The sequence below is a fragment of the Polypterus senegalus genome, chromosome 8 (genome assembly GCF_016835505.1).
Source record: "Polypterus senegalus isolate Bchr_013 chromosome 8, ASM1683550v1, whole genome shotgun sequence".
Lineage (NCBI taxonomy): Eukaryota > Metazoa > Chordata > Cladistia > Polypteriformes > Polypteridae > Polypterus > Polypterus senegalus.
Window position 1 is genome coordinate 117,364,972 of NC_053161.1, and position 25,973 is coordinate 117,390,944.

The 25,973-nt window shown below is 38.9% G+C and overlaps 1 protein-coding gene across 1 annotated transcript in view; it reads left to right on the forward strand.

Moving 5' to 3' along the window:
* Window positions 1-25,973, forward strand: part of LOC120534250 (anoctamin-4) — a 384,157-nt gene that overhangs the window by 116,367 nt on the left and 241,817 nt on the right. The window contains exons 3-4 of the mRNA XM_039761684.1: window positions 8,381-8,517; window positions 15,452-15,610. Of these exons, the coding sequence (XP_039617618.1) occupies window positions 8,381-8,517; window positions 15,452-15,610 (296 nt within the window). The remainder of the gene's footprint in view (window positions 1-8,380; window positions 8,518-15,451; window positions 15,611-25,973) is intronic.

Consider the following 25,973-nt stretch of genomic DNA (forward strand, 5'->3'; position numbering starts at 1 on the left):
TATCTCCCCTAAGCTGCTATATGGCAGCCCTCCTGGATTGCAACAGCACCTCTCATTCCCACAGGGCCAGGGCTTTATGGGAATTGGTGTTATTGGTTTGGGTGTCGCCAGGAGGTGCTGCAGGAACTACTGAGCCTTTTTACACAGGGCCCCCACCTTACCTGGAAGTAGCCCTGGGTCACAATTATGTGACACTGGAAATACACCCAGGATTCGGAATATAATGAACCACCATATCTTATTTAGGGAGCCAAAGTTGGGAAGAAGACAACAAAGCCTGCCAGGAGGAATGGAGAAGGAGGCTATGACTGGGAGAGTAGATTTGAGTTAATATACTTTGTTGGAACTGGGTTGTGCTGTAGTATTTGTGTTTAGTGCTTCATACTGTGCTTGGAGGTGGAAAACAATTTGGAAGAGTTTTCCACAGGCAGAAATAAAAGCCTTGTAAAACACTTGTGCCTGTGTTAGGGTGTCAAGTGTAGGGGAGCTGGAGTTCCCCCTGGTGGGTCACAGTATTTACAAATGAAGGTTAAAAACATACAGCAAAAAACATATACATATCTACATATTTTTATATTTTTATTTATTTGCATGTCTTTTTAAAGCATTAGTCACTGTGATATACTAATTATTGATCTTATTACCTACACACTACAGCAGGAATCTTCACTGGTGAAGACTTGCACATACAAAGATTATTATTAAAGAGAGTAACCAGAACTCATAATCTGGAAAAGCAGGAATCATAACAGCAGTAAGAATACAGAATAATTAGAGTCTGTACAAAAAAAGAGAGAAACCTGATCACAAACAGGGCATCAAAGTAGTTTCTTTACTCTTAAGCTGGGAAATATTTTGGATTTTTAAATTAATGGCTTACACCGTAAATATGCAGGTCTTACCACAGTTGCTTCATTGCAATAGTGGGGATAGTTTAGATAACTGTTGGCTTTTAACTTAGTTTGCTGAACTTCAACAAATCCATGTAAACTACTGCAATGAAAGAGTTAAATGATTTGGGGTGTGTTCTATAAATAGTCACCAGACTTCATTTTTGAGGTGGTTGCTTTTTGCCATTTTTCATTCCCAAGGGATAATGTCAGCTTAAATTTACATCTGGGTAGGTTTTGTTTAATATTGAATTCATAACAGCCTCAGAATTTATAATTGATCCTTAAATGGTATTCTTAAGGAAACATTTGCTTCCGCTTTTATTGTTTTAGCCCTACAGACAGTATCATTTCAGAATACATTTTGGGGTTTGATTTTTTTATGCTGAGGGGAGGGTCATTTTCAAAATATTAGGCCCTTTTTTCTGCATTTATTTAGAAATAAATTTTATTACCTCTTTATTGCCATCTTTTAGATACTGCAGCTTGTCCTTCCAAGCTAGAATTACAAAAGTGACAAGATCGAAGGATTTATAGTATACTATATCTGTGTTTTTGCAGGTTGTTAGTTAAACTATAAAAGATTTCTTTCACAATGGTTCTATAATTTAGGGTGTAAATGTTCTGCATTTCTTTAATTACTGTAATATGGCCATGATGAAGAATTAACCTTAAAAGTTGCTGACCAAAGTTAATTGGACAAGTGGTCTGTAAGACTTCTAGATGGATCGTATGGACTGTATGAGAGAAAGGATGGAGTCGTTTTCTATTAAATTAGTACCTGTGGCTACTTTTTGGATTCTGTTCTCTGTTCACCTTTTGTTGCCTCTTAACAAGTATTCACATATTTTGATAGCTATGTAGCTAGTAGAGTGTTAGTATAATAAGTCTGTAACTTAATATATGACACTGTTCATGACATGAGTATTTGTAATTAAGTTTATTATATTTAGGAATGTAATTAAGAAAAAAAAAGTCTTTAAAATAAATGTTCTGAATTTTTTAATTCTTTAAGAATTAGTGTACCAGTGTATTGATGCACTCAAATTTTCATTGGGACATACTTTTCCTCCCACTAGCTATTAGATTGATTGCTGGTTTACTGCCATTAACACAGTGCTGCCAATAATTTGGTTCCACTTCAAACACTTCATTTATTACAAATTTTAGTGTCTTCATTTATTATGCATTTTTGAAAAATAATTCTTTATCTGCTTTTGTCTTCATTTAATAAAAAGTCCCAACCTTTGATTAAACCCTTACTTTTGAAAAAGGTGGCTGTTGGTTAAAGTTTGGTTGAGCTTCGAAGTGGGCAGTGGCTCTTCATAACAAATGCAAGTTTAAATCCCACTTTAAGCTTACCGGAAGACCTTTCACAAGTCACTAAACTTGTGTCATTCTAGACTGTGTAGTCTCCTCTTGTTTGCAAGTATTTCTGTTTTCTCACTTGTAAACCTATTTTTTGTTTTCGCTGAATTTTTCTGCTCATTTTATCTGTTTTAGTTCCTATCCACACTACTACATTTTCATGTAAAAACACAGACATTAGTGTCCGTTTTAGCCTTTTGTTCACAATACTCCAAAATACAGTTTTTCAAAAATGTAGACTCTTATAATGCCTTGATTTGTTTGTGTTTATAAAGTAACCCTTCCCAGACTGGACCCTACTCATTACAATGTCTCTCTGATTGGTCACCTTTAATAAAAGAAAACCACATTCCAACTTAGCGGTCATGGAAGAGGTGCTATCCATGAAGCTTATTATGTTAGTTACCTCTATTCATCTAAATTGTGTTTTGTACAATATGAATGATTCAAATCCATTATTTTGACTGTTAGGCCTCTAGACGGCTCTGCTACTTAGTACCACTCAAACATCTCCAAGGAAAAATTCCATTCAGTACTGTTTCTTAATTCTCTCAGTTTTGAGTAAACTATACTAAACATGTAATTCAGTTTCATTCCTAACATGTAACTTTTTTATTCAATCCAATCAATTAATTGTTTTTACAGCACATTTTAGTACATACAACATCACCTGAAAGCTTAAATCCAAGTAAATACCAGTAAAACCAGTAATCAGGAAATGATAGCCAATATGGTAGTTTCTAGACTTGGACAATCTGTTCAATCTACAATTTTAAACAGGTCTTTGCCTCAGGATAAGGAAATTGTAAAGTATTCTTTGCCAACTATATATTAAAATACTAAAACAATATTAAGTTGAACACTTGTTAAATAAGTCCCATCAGTCTAGTTAATGAAATTCCATATACTGGGCAGTAAGAGTGACACAGCGGTTGTCACTATTGCCACTATAGCACTATTGCCACACAGCTTCAGAATCCTCAATTTAAATTCATGCCCGAGTAATATGTGTCCTTCTCTGCCTACTTGGGGTTTTCTCTATGGACTTCAGTCACTTGATTTACAACCTTAAATTTGGCTAGTATGACTGAGTATAGGTGTGTCCATGAGTGTGCCCAGCAATGTCCTGGCTTTTTTTTTTAAGTTGTCTTTCTGCTTTGCACTCAATGCTGCTTAGACACATTTTGGATCCTTGTAGACCAAAGTTATGATAGATAGGTTCAAAAAATGAACACTTGGTATTATATGATAATATTGAAGAGCTTTGCCTGACTAAGAGGATATTCCTAAGAGTATGAGTGCCACTAGTACTGCAGAAAGTTGATTGAGGTTTCAAGAAACACCTCCAAAGGGTAGTTTTCTGTTGCTACAGTGAATATGAGAGGAGAGATGGAGGAAGGATGCTGTAGAGCGCAATCTCAATAGTAAGGTCTAGTAAGAGAAACTTTCAGTGCTATCAGAAAGATTGAAAGAAAGGAAGGTAGAACAGCCCCAGGTTACTTGAGAACAGACAGCACATCAAATACTGGGTGACTCTGATACTGTACAAATATTATGGGCATGGGGGACTGGCAAAAGGCTTACATGTCCTCCAGGCCAATAGGTGTCAGCACATGATCACTAGCTGAGAAAACTAGTATAATGTTGTCAATTTGAAGGTGCCTCTTTCATCCACAATCTAACAGGTTTAGTCCACTTTGGGATTACAGGTCCAAAACTACATGTATTTGTATAACTTAAAATATTATTTATATAGTGATCCAATATTATGTTCACAATTTGCTTTTATATGGTATCATAAGACATACCTTTACATAATCATTTCAGTGCTGTGTGGTGTGTAGCACCTATCATGGTAGCATTCAGCAGGAAACAAGCCTTGACATAGGCAACAGTTCATCACAGGATCCACTCACATGAACAGGGTATCAATTTCAATTTGTCTTTATGATGTGCAAGGAAAAATAGTACCTGAAAAAGAAATCGATGGAGGCACAGTGAGAATACTGTATGCAAATTCAACTTAGAATTCTAGATCCATTAGGCATCAAGATTGAACACTACACTACCATGCTTTTCGCATGTATTAAAGTCTACTTTTGTTTCAGGTCAGTTTGTATCATTATGCCATATTTTATAACTAATATACAGAAGTTTATTGTCTAATCCAAGATGTGTAACCTTCGTTAAGTGCTTCTGCTCTTTGCTTACAGTAACAATTATGTATTTAAACACACCCTAATACTTTTCACAGTTTTAAAACTTGAAACTGTTTAGAGGGCATCATTATAGTTTATTTTTAAAATACTAATAATTGTTCCAGATTTTATTTGGATTAAAGGATCCATTCTATTTACAGGCTCACATCCTTACAATAGACACACATGCACACAAATAGTCAATATTTTGAAAGTAATCAAAACATGCTCAACAATGCCTAAAACATTAAGAACGCAAAGTCAAAAATTTGATCACATCATAATATGTGCTCTGTATAGAGTACACATGCAGTATATATGTTTAATGTATGTTATGGGGAAGTAAAAAGCAAATGATAACCAAACACGTTGTTGAACAAGGTCATCTTTGCTATAAAAAAAGTTTGTTAAGGATAAAGACGATGTTTACAGTAGTTAAGTTCTGATAAAGTCTGGTTTCCTATGTAGCGCAGTAGCATAGAAAATTGCATTCCTTGTACACTACTGATGACTAATGTGCATGCATATGATATATAGTTTATTTTTACATGCGTTCATATTCACATGTTAATGACATCATTATGATATCTGTGCATCTGTGCACCACAATGCACAACCAATGTCGGCGTGCATGCTCCCTGAATGAAACATCATTCTAAATTTCAGAGCAGTGATTTTGAAAGTTGGCAATATAAGGTACCAATAACAGTGCACTGCATGATATCATGCAGTAAGTACACTTGATTTGAGCATTCATAGTTTTCATCCTCTTTCTCTGTTTGTTTAGCATTCGTTTACTCAGAGGTTGATGGGCTTGCTGCTTCCTAAGAAGCTCTTCTTTTCTCCACCATAGCGACCTGCTTCTCCTCTTCTTTCGTCAACATTTTTCTGCGTTAAAACTGATTAAGTCAGTGTTTGTGTTGCAATTACTTAGTATGTTTTCCTTAATTTTTCACTTAAGCTGGCACTTAAGTCTTCAATCTGCCTCAAGAATGATTTAAGATATGAAGAGGTAAGGGAAGTGACGGTGAAGGTAGTAAGGAATGGGAACAGCACCCGTACGCATATGCCGCATGGCCACCCTGCTGGCCACTACAGAGAGTTGATTCTACAATAAAATAAAAATAAAAAGAGGAATAACCTTGGAGGTCAATCATCACCCTGAAAGTGAATAGTAGACATCACATAGTATATGTGTACCAAATGTCAGGTCAATAGGTCAAATGGTTTGCGAGCTACAGCAGATTTAATATCCTGGACAGACAAATGGACAGCTACGGTAGAGTATTATATAAGAAGATAAGCAATGCAGTTGGAATTTAAAGTAAGAGCTTTAAAGATTTTTTTCCTCTGTCTTTCTGCATCCTGTTTTTTGAATTTAAATGTGGTGCCAGTATTTTTCAAATGTTTCAGAATTATTTTTATTAATTGCACTGATGGCCTGACTAGGATAATAATTTATCCTAACTCAGAGCATGGCATAAGGAGTATTTATGAAGCATCCTAAACTTACTCCCAGCTTAAGAGTTGGAGTTAACATTAATGTGGCATCCTAAGCCGCAAAGTGGTATTCATGATGTTTTGTATTTTAGTTTTCTGATACTAATGCTAACAATTCAGCACAAAGATAATAAAAATAATAAAAAGCAATAAGGTAAGATACTGTGCTTAGCTGTACATAATTGTTGCCACATCACAAAAACTCAAAAATAATACTTTAACTTGCACCCAAGTTGAAAGAAAGTGAATTAGAGTTAAGCCAGATAATAGGCACTTTCATTTAACAATGAATTATCCATAGATGAACTTTAAGAAGAATAACCTGCTGTTATGGCCTAGAAAAATGCCTTAAAGAAACTTTTCATGGATGTCTTAAGATCTAAGTGTTGTGCAAGTAGCACATTTTTAACAGAAGCTTTTATCCCATGTGTTTCTTGGTTATTCTCTGGATACTCTGCTTTTACTTTAACATCTTAAATATGTAAAGGCTTGGTTAATTGATAGATTTTAGTTGTTCGGGTGTAGAAGAGGCTGGGCATATACAAGTGTGCCCTGTGATGGACTTGTGACCTCTCCAGGTGTGGTGACGATGTTGGCATAGACTCCTATTCTGAACTTGATAACTGGGCTCTGCAAATGTATGAGTAAATGGTAGGAACAGGCACACAAATTGTTATATACATCTATTGATATACAGTATATTATGAGAAATAATACACTTCTGGCCGCAGTTAGTCATTTACAGTATGTGAATGACAAGTAATGATAATAAATAATTCCAGTGGTTTATCATGTAGTGAAGCAGCTTTTCACTGAATTGTTTATTCATTAATATATATGACTAGTGTCATGAGCTCCCCATTTGGCATTTTTTTAGTTAGATTGACAGAGTAGTTATATCACCCAAGCCTAGTTATATTATTATTATTATTTTATTTTAACTATTTAAATTAAAATAACATCTTGTGGCAACTTCCTTCAAGCTGTAGTATTTCCCTTATACTTCAATCGGCAAAAAAACCCCACAAAATTCAATTCCAAAGAGTCCTCTAATGAACTTCTGTCTTATTCTAATTTAGCTTTGCTTTCATGATTGATGCTTAATCATAATTCTATAACAAAATTGACAGGATAAAAAAAAATTAATAAACAGGCAATTTAAAAATCCATTATGAATTAAGCGACTCACTTAAATCATTAATATAAATGGAAAATAACACTAGACAACAATTTTTTTCAAATGTTTTGCTTTCTTGAAAATTTTGGTAATTGTGATAGACAGCTTCATGCTGAACACAAATATAATTTCAGATGTAGGAATGTGGAGTAACATGAAATTAACTTTTATTGAATTTAGTGAGTTAAATCTCTTAATGATACTGACATATTGCATTAGTTTATTTAAGCTAAAATTGTTCTACTGCTAATTTTTGATTGTACTCCTCAGCTGATGCTTCTTATTTCAGTGTCCAACAAAGTGAAACCTTTTATTGTGTTCATCACTGATGGCAACAAGATCAGCAGGAAACAAGTCTAAGCGTGAATGCAGAAAATGAATCTTTAGTGACATATCGCACGTCATGGTTTTGTATGCTTGAAGCATGCTGTCAACCAGATGGAAGTAATTTAGTGCCCTATACTTACCAAGAATCTTTTCAATTACATCCTTGAAATCCTTCCATTCGATTCCCCCTGATGCCACTAGCAGATTTGTAAACCACTTGTCATTGATAACGTATCTGATTTGTGGACCTACAAAAATACCTTCGTTAGTCTTAGCATCAGTTATTTGTGGAAACACCTGTCTCATATTTTAAAATCTGCCTTCTTTGTCTTTTGCTTTCATGACATTTTTCATCAGTTGAACTTTTGCATGAAGAGGATGCAAAAATATTGTTGTTAGGTCTAAAAGTGGTTTATATGCACACTTTTTTTGCTCTGGAACCAAATGATATTGCAGTGGCTTGATTTTTTAAATATAATGTGACCCTTTAGCATGACTGTCATTTGAAAATGAAACAACAATGCTTTGTACATCCAAGCTTTGTTTCTACTGGCAGTGTCACTATTTTTAGGTGTTGCAGTTGTAGTTGTATGCGTATTTATAATATGAGAAGAAATCACAAAAATATGCAGTAAGTGATAGGAAAATGTAAAAGTAATTTTTGTAATTAGCAGGCCAAAATTAATAAAATACACTCAAAAGTGTCCAAGAAGCAAAACCTTCATTATCCAGTGAACATTTGTAATGCAGATGTGGATCAGAGTATTTAATTTAAAAATAATACTAAAATGCCTCATATTTACTAGATAAAGTCCACTTTCAGCCAGTAATTGTTGAGTGGGAGTCAGCAGAAGTCTATTGCTTGCAATGCATATTAATAATGTCTACTAATCTGTTCTTTTTTTATTTGTGTTTTGCAGGTACAAAGGACGTAAACATATTTTTTGACGAGACAGAAGCTGTAAACAGCCCCTCTAAGGATGATGATTCCCTACTCCATCCAGGAAATCTCACAAGTACCTCTGATGATGCAAGTCGACTGGATGCAACAACAGATGTAAATGTTAAAATTAGGCCCATATTCTCAGATTTTTAGCTTACATTAATTTACCTAATATAAATTAAGACCAACAGTCAAGCAATTACCAGAGTGTAGCCTCTGTTTCTTATGTTGTGATATATACTGTAGCTATAGAAGGTTTGGGGATACACAATATTAGAATTTAGCTCCTTTAATATCACGGTTACGCAATGGGTAGCGCTGCTGCCTCGCAGTTAGGACGCCCGAGTTCGCTTCCCGGCCTTCCCTGTGTGGAGTTTGAATGTTCTCCCCATGTTTGCGTGGGTTTCCTCCCACAGTCCAAAGACATGCAGGTTCGGTGCATTGGTGATTCTAAATTGTGCTTTGTGTGTTTGTGTGTGTGTCCTGCGGTGGGCTAGCGCCCTGCCCAGGGTTTGTTTCCTGCCTTGCGCCCTATGTTGGCTGGGATTGGCTCCAGCAGACCCCTGTGACCCTGTGGTTAGGATATAGCGGATTGGATAATGGATGGATGGATATCAACAGTACCTACTATCTGTACTAATTCATTTAAAATATCTATATATATAATTCACTAAGGCAAGACAACCATGGAAAGTGCGCCAGAAGGGCCGTGGATTCACTAAGCCGCCGACAAGTGAGACACCTATGGAGCACGCAGGAAGGAGCCACGCCCACCAACTCCAAGACCATTGGATATGACGACAACTCGCAAGGCCACGCCCACCACCTCGGACGCGACAACACAAAAAGAATGGCGTCATTTATATTCGTTTGTCGTAGAGGCCACATGCAGTGCCTGTCAGGTTAATGTCATGTGCATGTCATGCACCTCCAAGCTACGTTGACTGTTCATAGAGGCATGTTTCTCGCGGAGGTGAATCGCCATATGCAGCGTGTGAAACGGTTTGCGTTGCGAGGGGTATCCCATGGGATCCTTAAAATAATCCTATACAACTGAGGTTAAAGCACAATGAAGTAAGCAGTCTTTAAAAACCGACTTTTCGGTTACGACGCACGACCACATGCACCATAGCAAACTGTTTTACACGCTGCATACAGCTATTCGCATCCGTGACAAACATGCTTCTTCTTAAATGCTCCTGCAGGAACACGGAAGATGTTTTCCTGCCCACCAACACTCCTTTTTCACCGGCCGGCGTCTGCCCTTGCTCTCTAGGCATTCACACTGCCTGCCCATTTGCCCGGACGCAAAAACTCACCGACCACCCAGTTAGTCCCTTTCATCTGTGGTAAGAGTCCAAATGCATGTCTGAGCCATGCAGCGTTTGTTATGCCGCGGGTTCACTATTGTGTTGTATTTTGCTCTCTCCAGAGTTCCATCTTTTCATTCACTTACTGTTGTATTCTCACACCAACCCGTTTTAGACATCCGTGTCTTTCCAGAAGTGTTTAGCATTCAATAAATAATTATGCATGAGATTGACCGTGTGTCTACCCAGCGCAGGAGGCGTGGGTAAGCCGTTGAACCCCATTCGGGCTGCAAGACGTGGAATTCCCACTAAGTGTGACTCGTACACTCCCACTCATTACGGCCCTACCCTTTGTGCAAACCTTGCTCCTACCGTGGTCGGGTATCTTGGTGGATTATATATAGAAAAGCAGCCAAAACCGAGGGGTATCCCAATGGGTCCTTAAAACATTTCTTTACAACTGAGGTTAAAACACAATGAAGTAAGCAGTCTTTAAAAACCAAGTTTTCGGTTACGACGCATGACCGCGTGCACCATGGCAAACTGTTTTACACGCTACATTCAGCAATTTGCAACCGCGACAAACATGCGTCTTCTTAGATGCTCCTGCACTTTGTTCACACCCACCTCCCACCTCGCTACTACCGTGGTCGGGTGTCTTGGTGGATTATATATAGAAAGGCAGCCAAAACCGCACAGAGCAATGAAAAGTCTAGAGTTCCATCTTTTCATTCACTTTCTCTTGTATCCTCAAACCCTCCCTTTTTAGACAACTGTGTCTTTCCAGAAGTGTTTAGCATTCAATAAATAATTATGCATGACATTGAGCGTGTGTCTACCCGGCGTGGGTAAGCCGTTGAACCCCATTCGGGCTGCAAACCGTGGAATTCCCACTAAGTGCGACTCATACGCTCCCACTGGGTGCGCCTCAATCCTTTGTACACACCCGCCTCCCACCTCGCTACTACCGTGGTCGGGTGTCTTTGTGGATTATATATAGAAAAGCAGCCAAAACCACACAGAGCAATGAAAAGTCTAGAGTTCCATCTTTTCATTCACTTTCTGTTGTATCCTCAAACCCTCCCTTTTTAGACAACTGTGTCTTTCCAGAAGTGTTCAACCATCAATAAATAATTATGCATGACATTGAGCGTGTGTCTACCCGGTGTGGGTAAGCCATTGAACCCCATTTGAGCAATGAAAAGTCTACGTCAGTCACAGGTACATCTGGACTGTGTAAAGACGATGAGTTGGAGGTGGGCACATGAGCGGGCAGTGCATATTGAACGAGAAATCAGCAGACTAGCATGACGGACGGAGCTGAATGGACGTCATTCTCCTCTCCTCCCGTTCCACATACCGCGCCATGCTCCCCCATCCCTCCGTCTGGCAGGAGAAGGCGTGAGGATGGTCCGCCAGTTTTCAGTCACGGACGATTGTGTGTTGGTTCGTTCCGTGCATTGTTACAATGTTGGTTTTCTTGCTGATTTATTGCATTACCGATTTTTCAAATGTTAATTTTCTCCCTGTGCTTAAAAATCATTAAAAAACCGGCATGATTATGCGGCATATGGTACGCTGCGGGTTGGCTAGTATACTCTATTTGTATATTTTTTATACGTACTGTATGTGCTTGTGTATTTACTTCAAGATGTTTCTATGCTTAAGAGTTTCAAACTTTTCTTTTTTCTTCACACTATATTTATGATTATTTGCACTGCACTGGCCTCATAGGTGGAATGACATTATTAGGTACTATATTAAAAATCAGTGGAATTGAATTGAAAAAACTGGTATCAGTGAGAGCCTGTGTGCAAGTGAGAATGTCCTGATATAGAGTGACGACTCAAGCAGTGTTGGCTGCTACCTTGTGCACAATTCAGCTGAGATTACCAGCAACACTGTGTTGGAGTAAGCAGGTTCAAAATAAAGAATAATATTATTTAGAGATAAAGTTATCAAGAACCTTTTACAAAATGTTATTATTTGTCTTCCAAATCTCATATATTAAAATATTAAAACTATTTCAAAGTAATTTTGTTTAGTATTTAATAAGAATGTGCAGTTTTTTGGTTTTATCTTATGATTAAAACATTAGGATATGAATAATGAAACCATTAAAACTGCATTAATTTATAAGTACTCTATCATATAATACCTACTTTGCCAAACCTCTATGGAACAGTTCAGCTTTATGGGGAGTTATTTAATAACTATATCTGATAAAATATATAACTAGCTTAAGCAGGTTCAGGTAATACATTAAGAGTTGCCTTTTATTTATATAAAACGTTTCTGATCTATAGAATGATCTCCTTAATCTCTTTTTATTCATCATATATATAATAAGAGAAGATTTCTTCCAAAAACGTTGCATGAATGTGGCTTTTGCAATGTCTTGTCAAGTTGCAACTGTGGGAATAGTTCCCAGGTAATTAAATTAGTTAGAAAGAGTGCATTATGAAATGAAATATAAATGAAAGCCAACTGAAAATATGTGTAATTCTTAAATTTCTAAAGATGATACCAGTGTTAGAGCCTGTAACATGAAGGGAGATAATGGGAATTCAAATAAAATTTTAAAATCTACCATGGCATCAGTATGCCACAAACATTAAAAAAGACTAGCCAACCCGCGGCGTACCATACGCCGCATAATCATGCCGGTTTTTTAATGATTTTAAGCACAGGAGAAAATTAACATTTGAAAAATCGGTAATGTAATAAATCAGCAAGAAAAGCAACATTGTAACAATGCACGGAATGAACCAACACACAATCGTCCGTGACTGAAAACTGGCGGACCGTCCTCGCGCCTTCTCCTGCCAGACAGAGGGATGGGGGTGCACGGCGCAAAGTGTAGAACGGGAGGAGAGGAGAATGACGTCCATTCAGCTCCGTCCGTTATGAAAGTTTGATGATTTCTTGTTCAGTATGCACTAATGTGCCCACCTCCAACTCGTCACTTGAGTCATCATCTTTACACAGTCCAGATGTACCTGTGACTGACGTAGACTTTTCATTGCTCTGTGCGTTTTTGGCTACCTTTCTATATATAATCCAACCAAGACACCTGACCACGGTAGTAGCGAGGTGGGAGGGGGGTGTGTACAAAGGGTAGGGACGCAACCAGTGGGAGCGTATGAGTCGCACTTAGTGGGAATTCCACGGTTTGCAGCCCAAATGGGGTTCAATGGCTTACCCACACCGGGTAGACACACGCTCAATGTCATGCATAATTATTTATTGATGGTTGAACACTTCTGGAAAGACACAGTTGTCTAAAAAGGGAGGGTTTGAGGATACAACAGAAAGTGAATGAAAAGATGGAACTCTAGACTTTTCATTGCTCTGTGCGGTTTTGGCTGCTTTTCTATATATAATCCACCAAGACACCCGACCACGGTAGTAGCGAGGTGGGAGAGGGGTGTGAACAAAGTGCAGGAGCATCTAAGAAGACGCATGTTTGTCGCGGATGCGAATTGCTGAATGTAGCGTGTAAAACAGTTTGCCATGGTGCACGCGATCATGCGTCGTAACCGAAAACTTGGTTTTTAAAGACTGCTTACTTCATTGTGTTTTAACCTCAGTTGTAAAGGAATGTTTTAAGGACCCCATGGGATACCCCTCGGTTTTGGCTGCTTTTCTATATATAATCCGCGAAGATACCCGACCACGGTAGGAGGGGGGTGTGCACAAAGGGTAGGGATGTAATGAGTGGGAGCGTATGAGTCACACTTAGTGGGAATTCCACGGCTTGCAGCCCGAATGGGGTTCAACGGCTTACCCACGCCTCTCTGTGCTGGGTAGACACACGGTCAATCTCATGCATAATTATTTATTGAATGCTAAACACTTCTGGAAAGACACGGATGTCTAAAACGGGTTGGTGTGAGAATACAACAGTAAGTGAATGAAAAGATGGAGAGAGCAAAATACAACACAATAGTGAACCCGTGACATAACAAACGCCGTGTAGCTCAGACGTGCATGTGGACTCTTACCACAGACGAAAGGGACTAACTGGGTGGTCGGTGAGTTTTTGCGTCCAGGCAGATGGGCAGGCAATGTGAATGCCTAGAGAGCGAGGGTAGACGCCGGCCTGTGAAAGAGGAGTGTTGGTGGGCAGGAAAACGTCTTCTGTGTTCCTGCAGGAGCATCTAAGAAGACGCATGTTTGTCACGGATGCGAATAGCTGTATGCAGCGTGTAAAACAGTTTGCTATGGTACACGCGGTTGTGCGTCGTAACCGAAAAGTCAGTTTTTAAAGACTGCTTACTTCATTGTGCTTTAACCTCAGTTGTAAAGGATTGTTTTAAGGATCCCATGGGATACCCCTCGCAACGCAAACCGTTTCACACGCTGCATATGGCGATTCACCTCCGCGAGAAACATGCCTCTATGAACAGTCAACGTAGCTCGGAGGTGCATGACATGCACATGACATTAACCTGACAGGCACTGCATGTGGCCTCTACGACAGACGAATATAAATGACGCCATTTTTTTTGTGTTGTCGCGTCCGAGGTGGTGGGCGTAGTCCTGCGAGTTGTCGTCTTATCCAATGGTCTTGGCTCCTTCCTGCGTGCGTCATAGGTGTCTCACTTTCTTTCCATGGTTGTCTTGCCTTAGTGAATTATATATATAGATACTGTACTTGGAGGCTTGTAAGTACAAATATCAGCTGTTCTAAGTTAGTCACATTCTGAAAAGTACTATTCTGTACTGTGACAGAAAGTGTTTGGAAACATTGGTATCATATGTGAAAAAAACCTAACAATTTTATTACTTGGCTAATCAAGTGCCACTATGGAAACCAAGAAGAAGGAAAATTAAAATTGAAAGAGCTTGGTAATTGCAAAAGGAAAACATTTGCTAAAAGTAATAGAAAAGATAAGACAATGGTACAAAACAGTCTCAGTAAAAAATGCTAAGAAGAGTATGCTATGCTAAAGTAACAAGTCTTTGGGATTGATTTAAATGCCAAGACTGATGAGACTTCTGTATTGAACCTAACCAATTAGTCTGAACAACACGTCTTTGGGAGTGGTGATGCAGCCAGAGCAACAATGTGAATATTCTGCAGATACAGTGGTTGAACTGGAATTTGGGCCTCTGGCTCTGTAGAAGTAAGGGAAATTGCAGCACAAATATAAAAACCACAGTAATATTATATAAATCTATCCATCCATCTTCCTAACACATTTACTCAAGGATGGGTTGAAGACGAGCTGGAGCCAATACCAGGAATCACAGGGTACAAATCAGGGTCAACATCTGGACAGTAAGCCAGGGTGAACAAACACACAAGGATACATTTAGCAGTGACATTTCACATAACCTGCATGTCTTTGGGCAATGGGAGGAAACCATAGAACCCAGAACAAATGCATGCAATGGGGAAAACATGCATGTTGCAAGAGAGCAGTGCAGTGCTATCACTGCGCCACTGCACTGTTGTCAGTATTATGTACAGTATTAAGTAATTATGTATCCTTTATACTTATTAATGGATCCATATTATTTCAATACAACTTGTATTTAAATATTAAAGTGCTCATTGAAACAAAAATAATATCAAGACAAAGATACAGTATGACTTTATTTGGTGTTAAGTAAGAATGCCATTTAATACATTTATTACCTTATGTGTATTGTCTGTATTTATGAAATTGACTTTCTTAGTATCATTTGTCTGGATCCTTTACAATGTCATTCTTCTCTTTTTGTTAATACAGGGTACAAAAGAGAAGAACAAATCAAGTGGTCTGTTTTTCAGGGATGGATTATGCCGGATTGATTATATTCTTGTTTATAGAAAGTCCAACCTACAAACAGAAAAAAGAGAGATTTTTGAAAGAAATATCCGAGCAGAAGGAGTGCAAATGGAGAAAGAGGTACTAATGTCTAAGAATAGTATTTTTTCTGTTTTCTTGTTGAAGTCTTCCACACTTTTCTTATTCTTCCATTGTGAAATTGTGAAATCCTTAAATGCAGCTTACTAGTGTGATGTACCTCATTTTAGTTAAAGAGGTCCTCAAAGGTCTCCTACCTTGTTGGAAAACAGGGTATGACCCTTTTTTACTTATAGTGTGCAACCAGAGCGTGTTCAGAGTACCCAATAAACAGACTTCACTCACAAGTTCATACAAGCATATGTTGTATTGCTGAGGTCAAGCTGGTAAAGAATATAAAGTCCTGGTTAATTTCATTTTTATTTGCAACATATACAAAAAAGGCAGTTTAGGAAAGTTAATTTAGGAAAAATAAAGTTAATTTAGGCAAAATAAAAATTAATTTAAGCAGCCACCAGTTTTTATAAGAAATATTGTTAATTATTTTTTTGACTACAGTTTTTTCTTCTATTTTATCCCTTTCATATGATGGGATTTAGGATAATTTGCCGAAATGGCTAGCTAGCACAGAATGGCCAGGAGCAAGCCCGCCACCAAGTTAGCACAGAGAAACCAAAAATTGCATTCAAGACCTCCTAGACGGAGAATGAGTCACAATAACAATGCTGCTTATACCTTTGTCGTAATTAGGACAGAGACTGCTAAGAGACATCATGCTCTTTATACAGTATGTGCTGCTATAGCATCAGGGACATCAGTACTTGTTAAAGTTAGACAGGATTTAGCCAGGAGCATTTAATGTTTTCCAAGGTTGTTAGTAGGGAGACAAACAGAAACATATAGATACACCTTACTGTCTTTTATGAAGGAGAGCAAAGCAACGACAGGATGCAAAAGAATGCAACACCTCCACATAATTATAGGGCAACACATGTTCCTAAAATAGAGAAACGGGTGTTTGTACCTTTTTAAAAGTGGAATCTAACAGGAGAGCAGTAGTGAACCTGCCGCATAGTTTGTGGTCATGTACAGTCTAGGAAATGAATGTGCTCCCTTTTTACAGATGCCTTAAAACTCTGGTACTTGACTAAGTTCTTGTGTCTAGGTTGTAAAAGAGGGCTCTTGACATAAGGGCTGGCGATGCATTTCAATGGGAAAGAAATAAAAGACAGTTCAGACTATTACCGCTGTAGAAAAAGAAAAGCCAAAAAGTGATTAAATTAAAGGGACTGGAAATGAAAATCGTTTGAAAGGAAGAGACAAAGAATAGTTGTTGAATAAGCATTGGTCGAATATCAAAAAAAGCACCAAAACTACAAAACTTTAGCCAAAAAAAAGAGTATTAAAATACTCAGTCCCTGGTCTGTTCTTTCTCTGACCCCTTAATGCAAAAAACACTTGGGATAAAACAGGTTGAATCTTCAGTCCCATACTTGGATATCAGGTATAGCACACCACCATCTTAATTATGCACGACAAACTGATTCAATATAAAACCTGAACTCCATGTCCCATGAGCAGCAATGAGTATAGTGTTTGTAAACATTTTATATGTGGCCATGCAAAAATTGTCAAGAAAATAACAGTAAGTATGCAAAAAAAAAACCTCATTACAATGACCACACACAGTGTAAGTCTAGATTGGGAGATGAACTTGGTGAGAGGGGGACTGCTTCTGTGTACATTGTGAGTGGGCAAGTACACAGGCCACCCCACCATGCAAGCAGGGTCTTAAGATCTGTTTTTAGGGGGACGGAGAGTGGTATTAAGTGCCCCTGGTTTTTTGCTAACTTTGTAATTTTGTGCACTTCTCCCTCACTTTGTTTTTTTTTTTTTGGAAAAAAAAAGTGCTATTTTTGTAAATGCTTGGTCTTCCTGGTGTTATTCAAGTCTATCTATAAACAAGTAAATTAACTTCTTAATTTAGTGGTATTAAGTTCTTTTAGCAGCTTAAACCTGAATTTCCAATTTCCTCTAAAACATTATCAGTTTCTCACATCATTCTTGGAGAATATCTGACCTTCTCCTTAGTGTTTGGTACAGTACTTACAGTATATGAAATTTTGGTGTATATTTGGGCTAGGCCATTTAAAATCCAGCATTTCAAAGTTTTCACTTCTAAAATAGCTTGAGTGTCTTTCATCATTGCATTGTTCAAAGTTCCACATATTGTTCAACTATAACTGTCAAATATAGCTATAGTTGCCACATGACTTCAATCATGTAGTACTCAGGGTAACAGAGCAGGCCAAAGCTATCATTCCTTTTCATCTTGCTTGCTTGTTGGTAGGACATCTTTCAGCCTAAGTCATTTATTCTTTGTTTGCCTTATTCAAGTGCTTTTTTTTAACTAGAAAGTCTTATGGTATACAGCTAGATTCTTCTTGCACTTTATTATCTGAAGCTATTCACAATTCTAGATCAGTATCATGGATTGACCCCATGATTTATTTCACACTAGCAAAATACCTGTGCTTCGCAGCGGAGAAGTAGTATGTTAAAGAAGTGATGAAAAAGTAAAGGAAACATTTTGAAAATAAAGTAACATGATTGTCAATGTAATTGTTTTGTCACTGTTATGAGTGTTGCTGTCATATATATATATATATATATATATATATATATATATATATATATATAAACACACACACACATATATAAACATATACATACATATACACATACATATATACATATATACATATACACACACACACACACACACACATATATATATACTAATAAAAGGCAAAGCCCTCACTCAGTCACTCATCACTAATTCTCCAATTCTCGTTCCTTACAGCTTACTTACAAAAGTTGGGCAGGTTTCATTTCGAAATTCTACGCGTAATGGTCATAACTGGAACCTATTTTTTCGTCCATATACTATAATGGATTCCTGCTCGATGCCCATGGGAGGAGGAGTTACGCCTCCTACGTAATTTAGTGCCTGCCCATATAAGGTCGTCCGTCAGTGGCAATCCAATAGAAACACTGCCACTAAATATTCACGGGTGAAGGACTGTGCTTATGCAGAGGAAGATGAGATGGTCAGGGTGGTGTTTGGCACAAACTCAGCGAAACTGCGAGAGAAACTTTTAAGTGTTGGGTCTTAGCTAACATTAAATACAGCCGTGGACATCGCACCAGATGGCACCAGCACAGCTGGGAACCTTCGATGCATGTACACCGAGCGGCTCATGTGAACTGACGCAGTGCACAGACAAAAAGCAACAGTTCCAAAGAGTGCTGAACAAAAACCGAATTACACAATTGAGAAGGTAGCAAAAAAATATGAAGCGTGTGATACATACAAGCATATTCATAAGTGCAGCTACTGAGGAAACAAAGCACACGGTGGAAAAAGTGAATGTCCCGCTAAAGGAAGACAGTGTAAAAAAAAAACAGTGTGTCATGTCTCAGATAAAGAAGAAGACGAGCTGTTTATTGATGCACTAAGAAACGAATCGACGAATGAAACCTGTTATCTTTTCAAGGATTGACAAACACGGAATGTAGCTTGAACATAACACATCCTACAAATACGAACCTGATTGAAAGAAATAATGATAATCAAATCCTTGATGACAGCAACACTCATAACACAAAACAATTACTGTATATTGACAATCATGTTATGTTGTTTTTAAAATGTTCCCTTTTCTTTTTCATAACTTCTTTAACACACTACTCCGCTGCGAAGCTTGGGTGTATATATATATATATATATGTATATATATACCCCGATCTACATACTCTCAAATAGACAAACCACACGCTGTGGCGCAATGGTAGAGATTTCGCCTCTAGCGCCGAGGTTCGATTCCCGACAGGGGGTGCACTGAGTATGTACGCGCGCTTCCCGATTCATTTTACCCTCGCATCCCCTTGGTTTGAGACGTATGAAAAAATATGCGGTTAACGCAGAAAGACAGATCACCAATTGAAGATTTATGAATAATGGATACAAAGCGCATTCCTAAGACTGATCGGAGGCAAATTTCATTTCAAAAGACTACCCGACGGAAGCCTGGATAAAAGCGTGGTTTTGTGCAAACTGTCCAAATACAAACCTGATTGAAAAAAAATTATAATCAAATCCTTGATGACAGCAACACTCATAACGGTCACAAAACTATTACATTCATAATCATGTTACGTTATTTTTAAAATGTTTCCTTTTCTTAGCACAAGCACAGCTGAGAAGCTTCAATGCATGTACTCCATAACGCGTTAAAAAAAAAAAACGCATTTAATCACACTTTCATTTACTAGCAAAGGGGAACTTTTTTTAATGCATGATTTCATGGTATATCGATTACATTGATGCACGCATCAGAGCTACAAAAATGTTAGAGTCGGAAAAAAACGCGTTACTACAACTGATCGGAGGAAAATTTCATTTCAAAAGACTACCTGACGGACGCCTTGATAAAAGCATGGTTTTGTGCACACTGAAAAGCAAGCAAAATTAGATGCATTACAGAAAGCGGACTTTGTGGCTCTTAATGGGGATCATTGGACTTCCGTGACCGTTAGTAATTCTAATTACATCTAATTACAAAATGTTCAATGATCACACTGTTTTAGCCTAATGTACAAAATAATTTTGGCTAAGGTTACTCAGAGTTTAAAGAGTAAGCTGGTCAAATTACCTTTTATGTTTCTGCCTTATTTTTTTAAGAAGAAAAACTGCACTTTATGTTGAAATTTTTGTTATTATTATTTAAAGACAATACCATTCTGAAAAGGTACTTAAAGTACTTATAATACCACTTTATTTTTAAGTCTGCCCAATTTTAGCCAGGGATGATATTTTTGTTTCTGTTTTGAATTGAAATGCAGTTTAAAAGCATTTTTTTTCAGAAATTAAAGAGCTTGAGTTTACAATATTCATGTCCATGTCTATTATTTGATTCGGTCGCCCACTAAAACCCTTTTAAATTAAAAAACATTTGCGATTTGGGGCAAATTTTCATGTGTGATTACATACGATTAATCAAGATTAATTATTACACAGCCTCTAATTAATTAGATTAATTTTTTTAATAGAGTCCCACCCCAATATATATATGTAGATATATATGTAGATTTGTATAATATATGTGTATATACAGTATATATGTAGATATGTATATGTATATATATGTGTGTGTGTGTGTTTATATATATATATGTATATATGTGTGTGTGTGTATATGTATGTATATGTATATATATATGTGTATATATATGTTTATGTGTGTGTGTGTGTATATATTGTGAACTTTGACCCGGACACACACAGACGGACATCTTAAATTCACCACACACTGTTTATTTACAATATTTACACAAACAAGTCACGTGCACAAACCCCAGTGCCTCTTGCACCGATTCCCCCAATGTCCAGGCCACACAGTCCTGTGCCTCTTTTCCTCCTGGCTGCCTCCAGTCCTCACTCCAGCTTCGTCCTCTTCCACCTAACTTCTACTAATGACTGGAGGGAGGCGGCCCCTTTTATAGGAACCCGGATGGGCTCCAGCTGCTTCCCGGCAATCTCCCACGGACACACCTCCGTGTGGCGGAAGTGCCGGCTGCGCACCCGGAAGCCGTCCGGGGGTCCCCTGTCGTCTTCGCCCCGGCACTTCCTTGTGTAACAGAAGTGCCGGGCTCCCGGGATAATAAGGCACTGGGGCGCCGCCTGGCGGTGGCCACGGGCCCCTACAGGGCTGGGCTTCCAAGCCCTCTACCCGAGGCCTCCAGCATAACCAGGACGGACGCCCCCTCTCGGTCTGGAGGAGGCACAAGCCCTCCTCTGGTGGAGCCCGGCCGGGGGCCACACGGGATATACCGGCATCAGGGCGCCGCCTGGCGGTGGCCATGGGTCCCTACAGGGCTGGGCTTCCAAGCCCTTTACCCGAGGCCCCCAACATAACCAGGACGGACGCCCCCTCGCGGTCTGGAAGAGGCACAAGCCCTCCTCTCGTCCTCCTGGGTGTCCCGGCCGAGCTCCAGCCCCAGCCGGGGACCACAATATATATATATATATGCCAGGAACACTCATGACAATGACAACACAATTACAATGTCAATCATGTTACGTTATTATTAAAATGTTTCCTTTTCTTTTTCTTTGCTTCTTTAACACACTACTTCTACGCTGCGAAGCGTGGGTATTTTGCTAGTATGTATATATATATATATACTGCTGAAAAGAATTAAAGGAACACTTTTTAATCAGAGTATAGCATAAAGTCAATGAAACTTATGGGATATTAATCTGGTCAGTTAAGTAGCAGAGGGGGTTGTTAATCAGTTTCAGCTGCTGTGGTGTTAATGAAATTAACAACGGATGCACTAGAGGGGCAACAATGAGATAACCCCCAAAACAGGAATGGTTTAACATGTGGAGGCCACTGACATTTTTCCCTCCTCATCTTTTCTGACTGTTTCTTCACTAGTTTTGCATTTGGCTACAGTCAGTGTCACTACTGGTAGCATGAGGCGATACCTGGACCCTACAGAGGTTGCACAGGTAGTCCAACTTCTCCAGGATGGCACATCAATACGTGTCATTGCCAGAAGGTTTGCTGTGTCTCCCTGCACAGTCTCAAGGGCATGGAGGAGATTCTAGGAGACAAGCAGTTACTCTAGGAGAGCTGGAGAGGGCCATAGAAGGTCCATAACCCATCAGCAGGACCAGTATCTGCTCCTTTGGGCAAGGAGGAACAGGATGAGCACTGCCAGAGCCCTACAAAATGACCTCCAGCAAGCCACTGCTGTGAATGTCTCTGACCAAACAACCAGAAAGACAATACAATACAATACAATACAGTTTATTTTTGTATAGCCCAAAATCACACAGGAAGTGCCGCAATGGGCTTTAACAGGCCCTGCCTTTTGACAGCCCCCCAGCCTTGACTCTCTGAGAAGACAAGGAAAACTCCCAAAAACCTTTTAGGGAAAAATGGAAGAAACCTCGGGAAGGGCAGTTCAAAGAGAGACCCCTTTCCAGGTAGGTTGGGCGTGCAGTGGGTGTCAAAAGTAGGGGGTCAATACAATACAATACACAGAACAGAACAATTCCTTAATACAGCATAATAATTAAAATTTTAGAAGTACGGTTTAACAGTAGATGATATGACATAATTAGTTTTGGATATTTTTAGAGTCCTGGAGACCTCATCCATCTAGCTGCCTCCCCATTTGGCCATGCCACGGCTGAAACGTTGCTCCGATGAAAGGACCCCTCTTTCCCATGATTCCTGTGATCCTCCATCAGGGATGACTTTACCATAGGCAGGCAAACAACTTGGCAAGTGGGCCGTGGCACCAATTGCCACATTTGGGTACCGAAAAAAGAAACAGAATAGGTGAGGGTTAGTATTCAAATATAATTATCATGTTACTTATGTTATAGTGCTAATGACTAACAACAGAGATGCAGTGTGTACAGTTAATCAGCAGCTCTAGTCAGGATATGCTAAACTGAAGTAGTGAGTCTTCAGCCGAGATTCTTATGGAAGCAGGAAGACCATTCCACAGTTTAGGGGCCCTGTAACTAAAAGCTCGACCTCCCACTGTTATTTTATTAATCCTTGGAATCCTAAGCAGGCCGGCATCTTGAGACTTCATGAGGGTGACCCAAGGGCCCCATGTCCTCTAATGGGCCCTGAGCTCACTGCCCAGCAGCATGCAGCTCGATTGGCATTCGCCATAGAATACCAGAATTGGCAGATGCACCACTGGTGCCCTGTGCTTTTTACAGATGAGAGCAGGTTCACCCTGAGCACGTGACAGAAGTGAAAGGGTCTGGAGAAGCCATGGAGAACATTATGCTGCCTGTAACATCATTCAGCATGAGCAGTTTGGTGGTGGGTTAATGATTGTCTGGGGAGGCATATCCATGGAGGGTCACACAGACCGCTAAAGGCTTGACAAAGGCACCTTGGCTGCCATTAGGTATCAGGATGAAATCCTTGGACCCATTGTCAGACCCTATGCTGGTACAGTGGCTCCTGGTGCACGACAATTCCTGGCCTCATGTGGTGAGAGTATGCAGGCAGTTCCTGGAGGATGAAGGAATTGATACCATTGACTGGCCACCACACTTTCCTGACCTAAATCCAATAGAGCACCTCTGGGACATTATGTTTTGGTCTATCCAATGCCACCAGGTTGCACCTCAGACTGTCCAGGAGCTCAGTGATGCCCTGGTCCAGATCTGGGAGGAGATCCCCCACAACACCATCTGTCATCTCATTAGAAGCATGCACCGATGTTGTCAGGCATGTATACAAGAACACAGGGGCCATACAAAGTGCTGCGTACAATTTTGAGTTGCTGCAATTAAATTTTGGCAAAATGGACTAGCCTGCCACATAATTTTTTTACTCTGATTTTTGGGGCGTCTTTGAATTCAGGGCTCTGTAGGTTGATCATTTTCATTTCCATCAAACGATGTGGCATCCTTTCGTTCCTAACACATTACCCAGTCTATATCAGTATAGATATCCAGGAGGATTTCTTTTTCCCATTGAGATCTGATGTGTTTTCAAAGTGTTCCTTTAATTTTTTTGAGCAGTTTATATACATACATACAGTGTTCTCCCCAGAAATTTTCTCCAGCCGGGTCGCAAGTAAAAGTAGCTGGGTGGGGCGGGATGTGGAAATTTGGTTGTGTGGAAAATTAAATGTGCACTATTTTTCTTAGTTAGTTATTATTAATTATTTTCCAAAGCTTAATATGACTTCTTTTTTAAGGTTTGACTCTTGTGAAAGAATATTTTTTATTAAATTTAAGAAGTATCCAATTCAGGATCCTGCAACCCTAACAAAAATTTTAAGTAACAATTGTTACGACATAAACCAACAGGCACAAGTATTGTCGGTGTCAGGAAGAAAAATAAAAACATTGAAAAAAAGTATAGGAAACCTAATGAAGAAAATTTTTAAAATATACTTCAAAGCCAACTTGCATATACAGAAGGTGTTTTCAGTTAAATATTTATTCTTCTTTTCTTCCTATTGGCCCAGTTTTCTGAAGCTTTCCCATAATCAAAGTTCCCAGGATCTGGGCCCTCCAAGGAGATCACTCGTACACTGTCGTAGTGACTGTACTGCAAAGTCATCAGACAGCCATCTAGTGTCACTGGCCATTTTCAGCTTAATCTGGGGAATGTTCAGAATATTCTGAATTTCCGTTAAACCAGCCATCCTAACTGAGGAATTTTGGAAGAAATAGAACAGCTGCCTTAAGATGTTCCGTTTTGTTAAATAAGGTACAGCAGCTGCTGCTTGGGCACTTGCAAGGGCCAATTGGTGTTTTTACACAGTGGCAGTTGACCAAGAGTCCAGATGTTTTATCTCTAAGCAGTTTTGCCACACCTTTCTTTTCCCCAATCATAACAGCCGCTCAGTCTGACCCTAGTCCAATCAGATTAGCAGTCTTCAAGCCTAGAGTGTCCATAGTCTCACTCAGTGTGTTGGTTATAGTCTCTGCTATGCAGTCAATCATATTGCGGGTTGATTAAAAACTAACTCTGACCTCTTTAGTGACCTGGCAAACATATTTAATGTAAATAATTAATTGTTTTACATCTGAGATATCTGTGGTTTCATCACACAGAATACTGAAAAACTTTTATTTGTGTATATTTTTCAGTATATTAGATTTTATTTCTGATGCTAAGACATCCAGCAGCTCTTCCATTATTCTTTCAGAGGTGTAACGTGCATTTTTAGCAACATTAACACTTTTCAGTTGGAAAGGGAGAGCCTGTTGGATATTTAATTCACACTTGCACTACGGCTGGTACGCATTCTCGACATTTCCACTTTAATCTCGACATTTCTACTTTATTCACGCCATTTATCTGGAGATTAAATTCGACATGTTGACTTTATTCTCGTAGTTTGTCATTAAAGTGGAACATCATAAACTAAACTTCATCTTAAAATGAATGTTTAATTTACTAGATTTTCTCAACCCCCCGTTATTTAGCAACATGTCGACTTTATTCTCGTCATAAGCGTCAAGATTAAAGTGGAAATGCCGAGAATAAAGTCAACATCTCAACTTTATTCTCGACATATACAGTAGTTTTTTTTCTTCACTTTGTCCGTATTTTTTTTTTTTCTTCACCGCGACTCTAATACGCTTCTATACAAAACCCTCAGAAATTCAGTGACAAAACTTTTACTCAGGACACAGTGTGTGCTGCAAGGGTTTCTGCGCACTTTTTGCAATATGGACGCAGGCCCAAATATGAGCAAATATAAGAACGGCGTATGGGGTCACTTTAAACAGGAACCACAGTGAGTGCTACAAGGATGTTTGCTCACAGAGCACACCTAATGCTTAAACAACTGTATGTGTATAGCATTGTCGGGCAACAGGAATTTTCTAGGGGCGCCGCGAAAA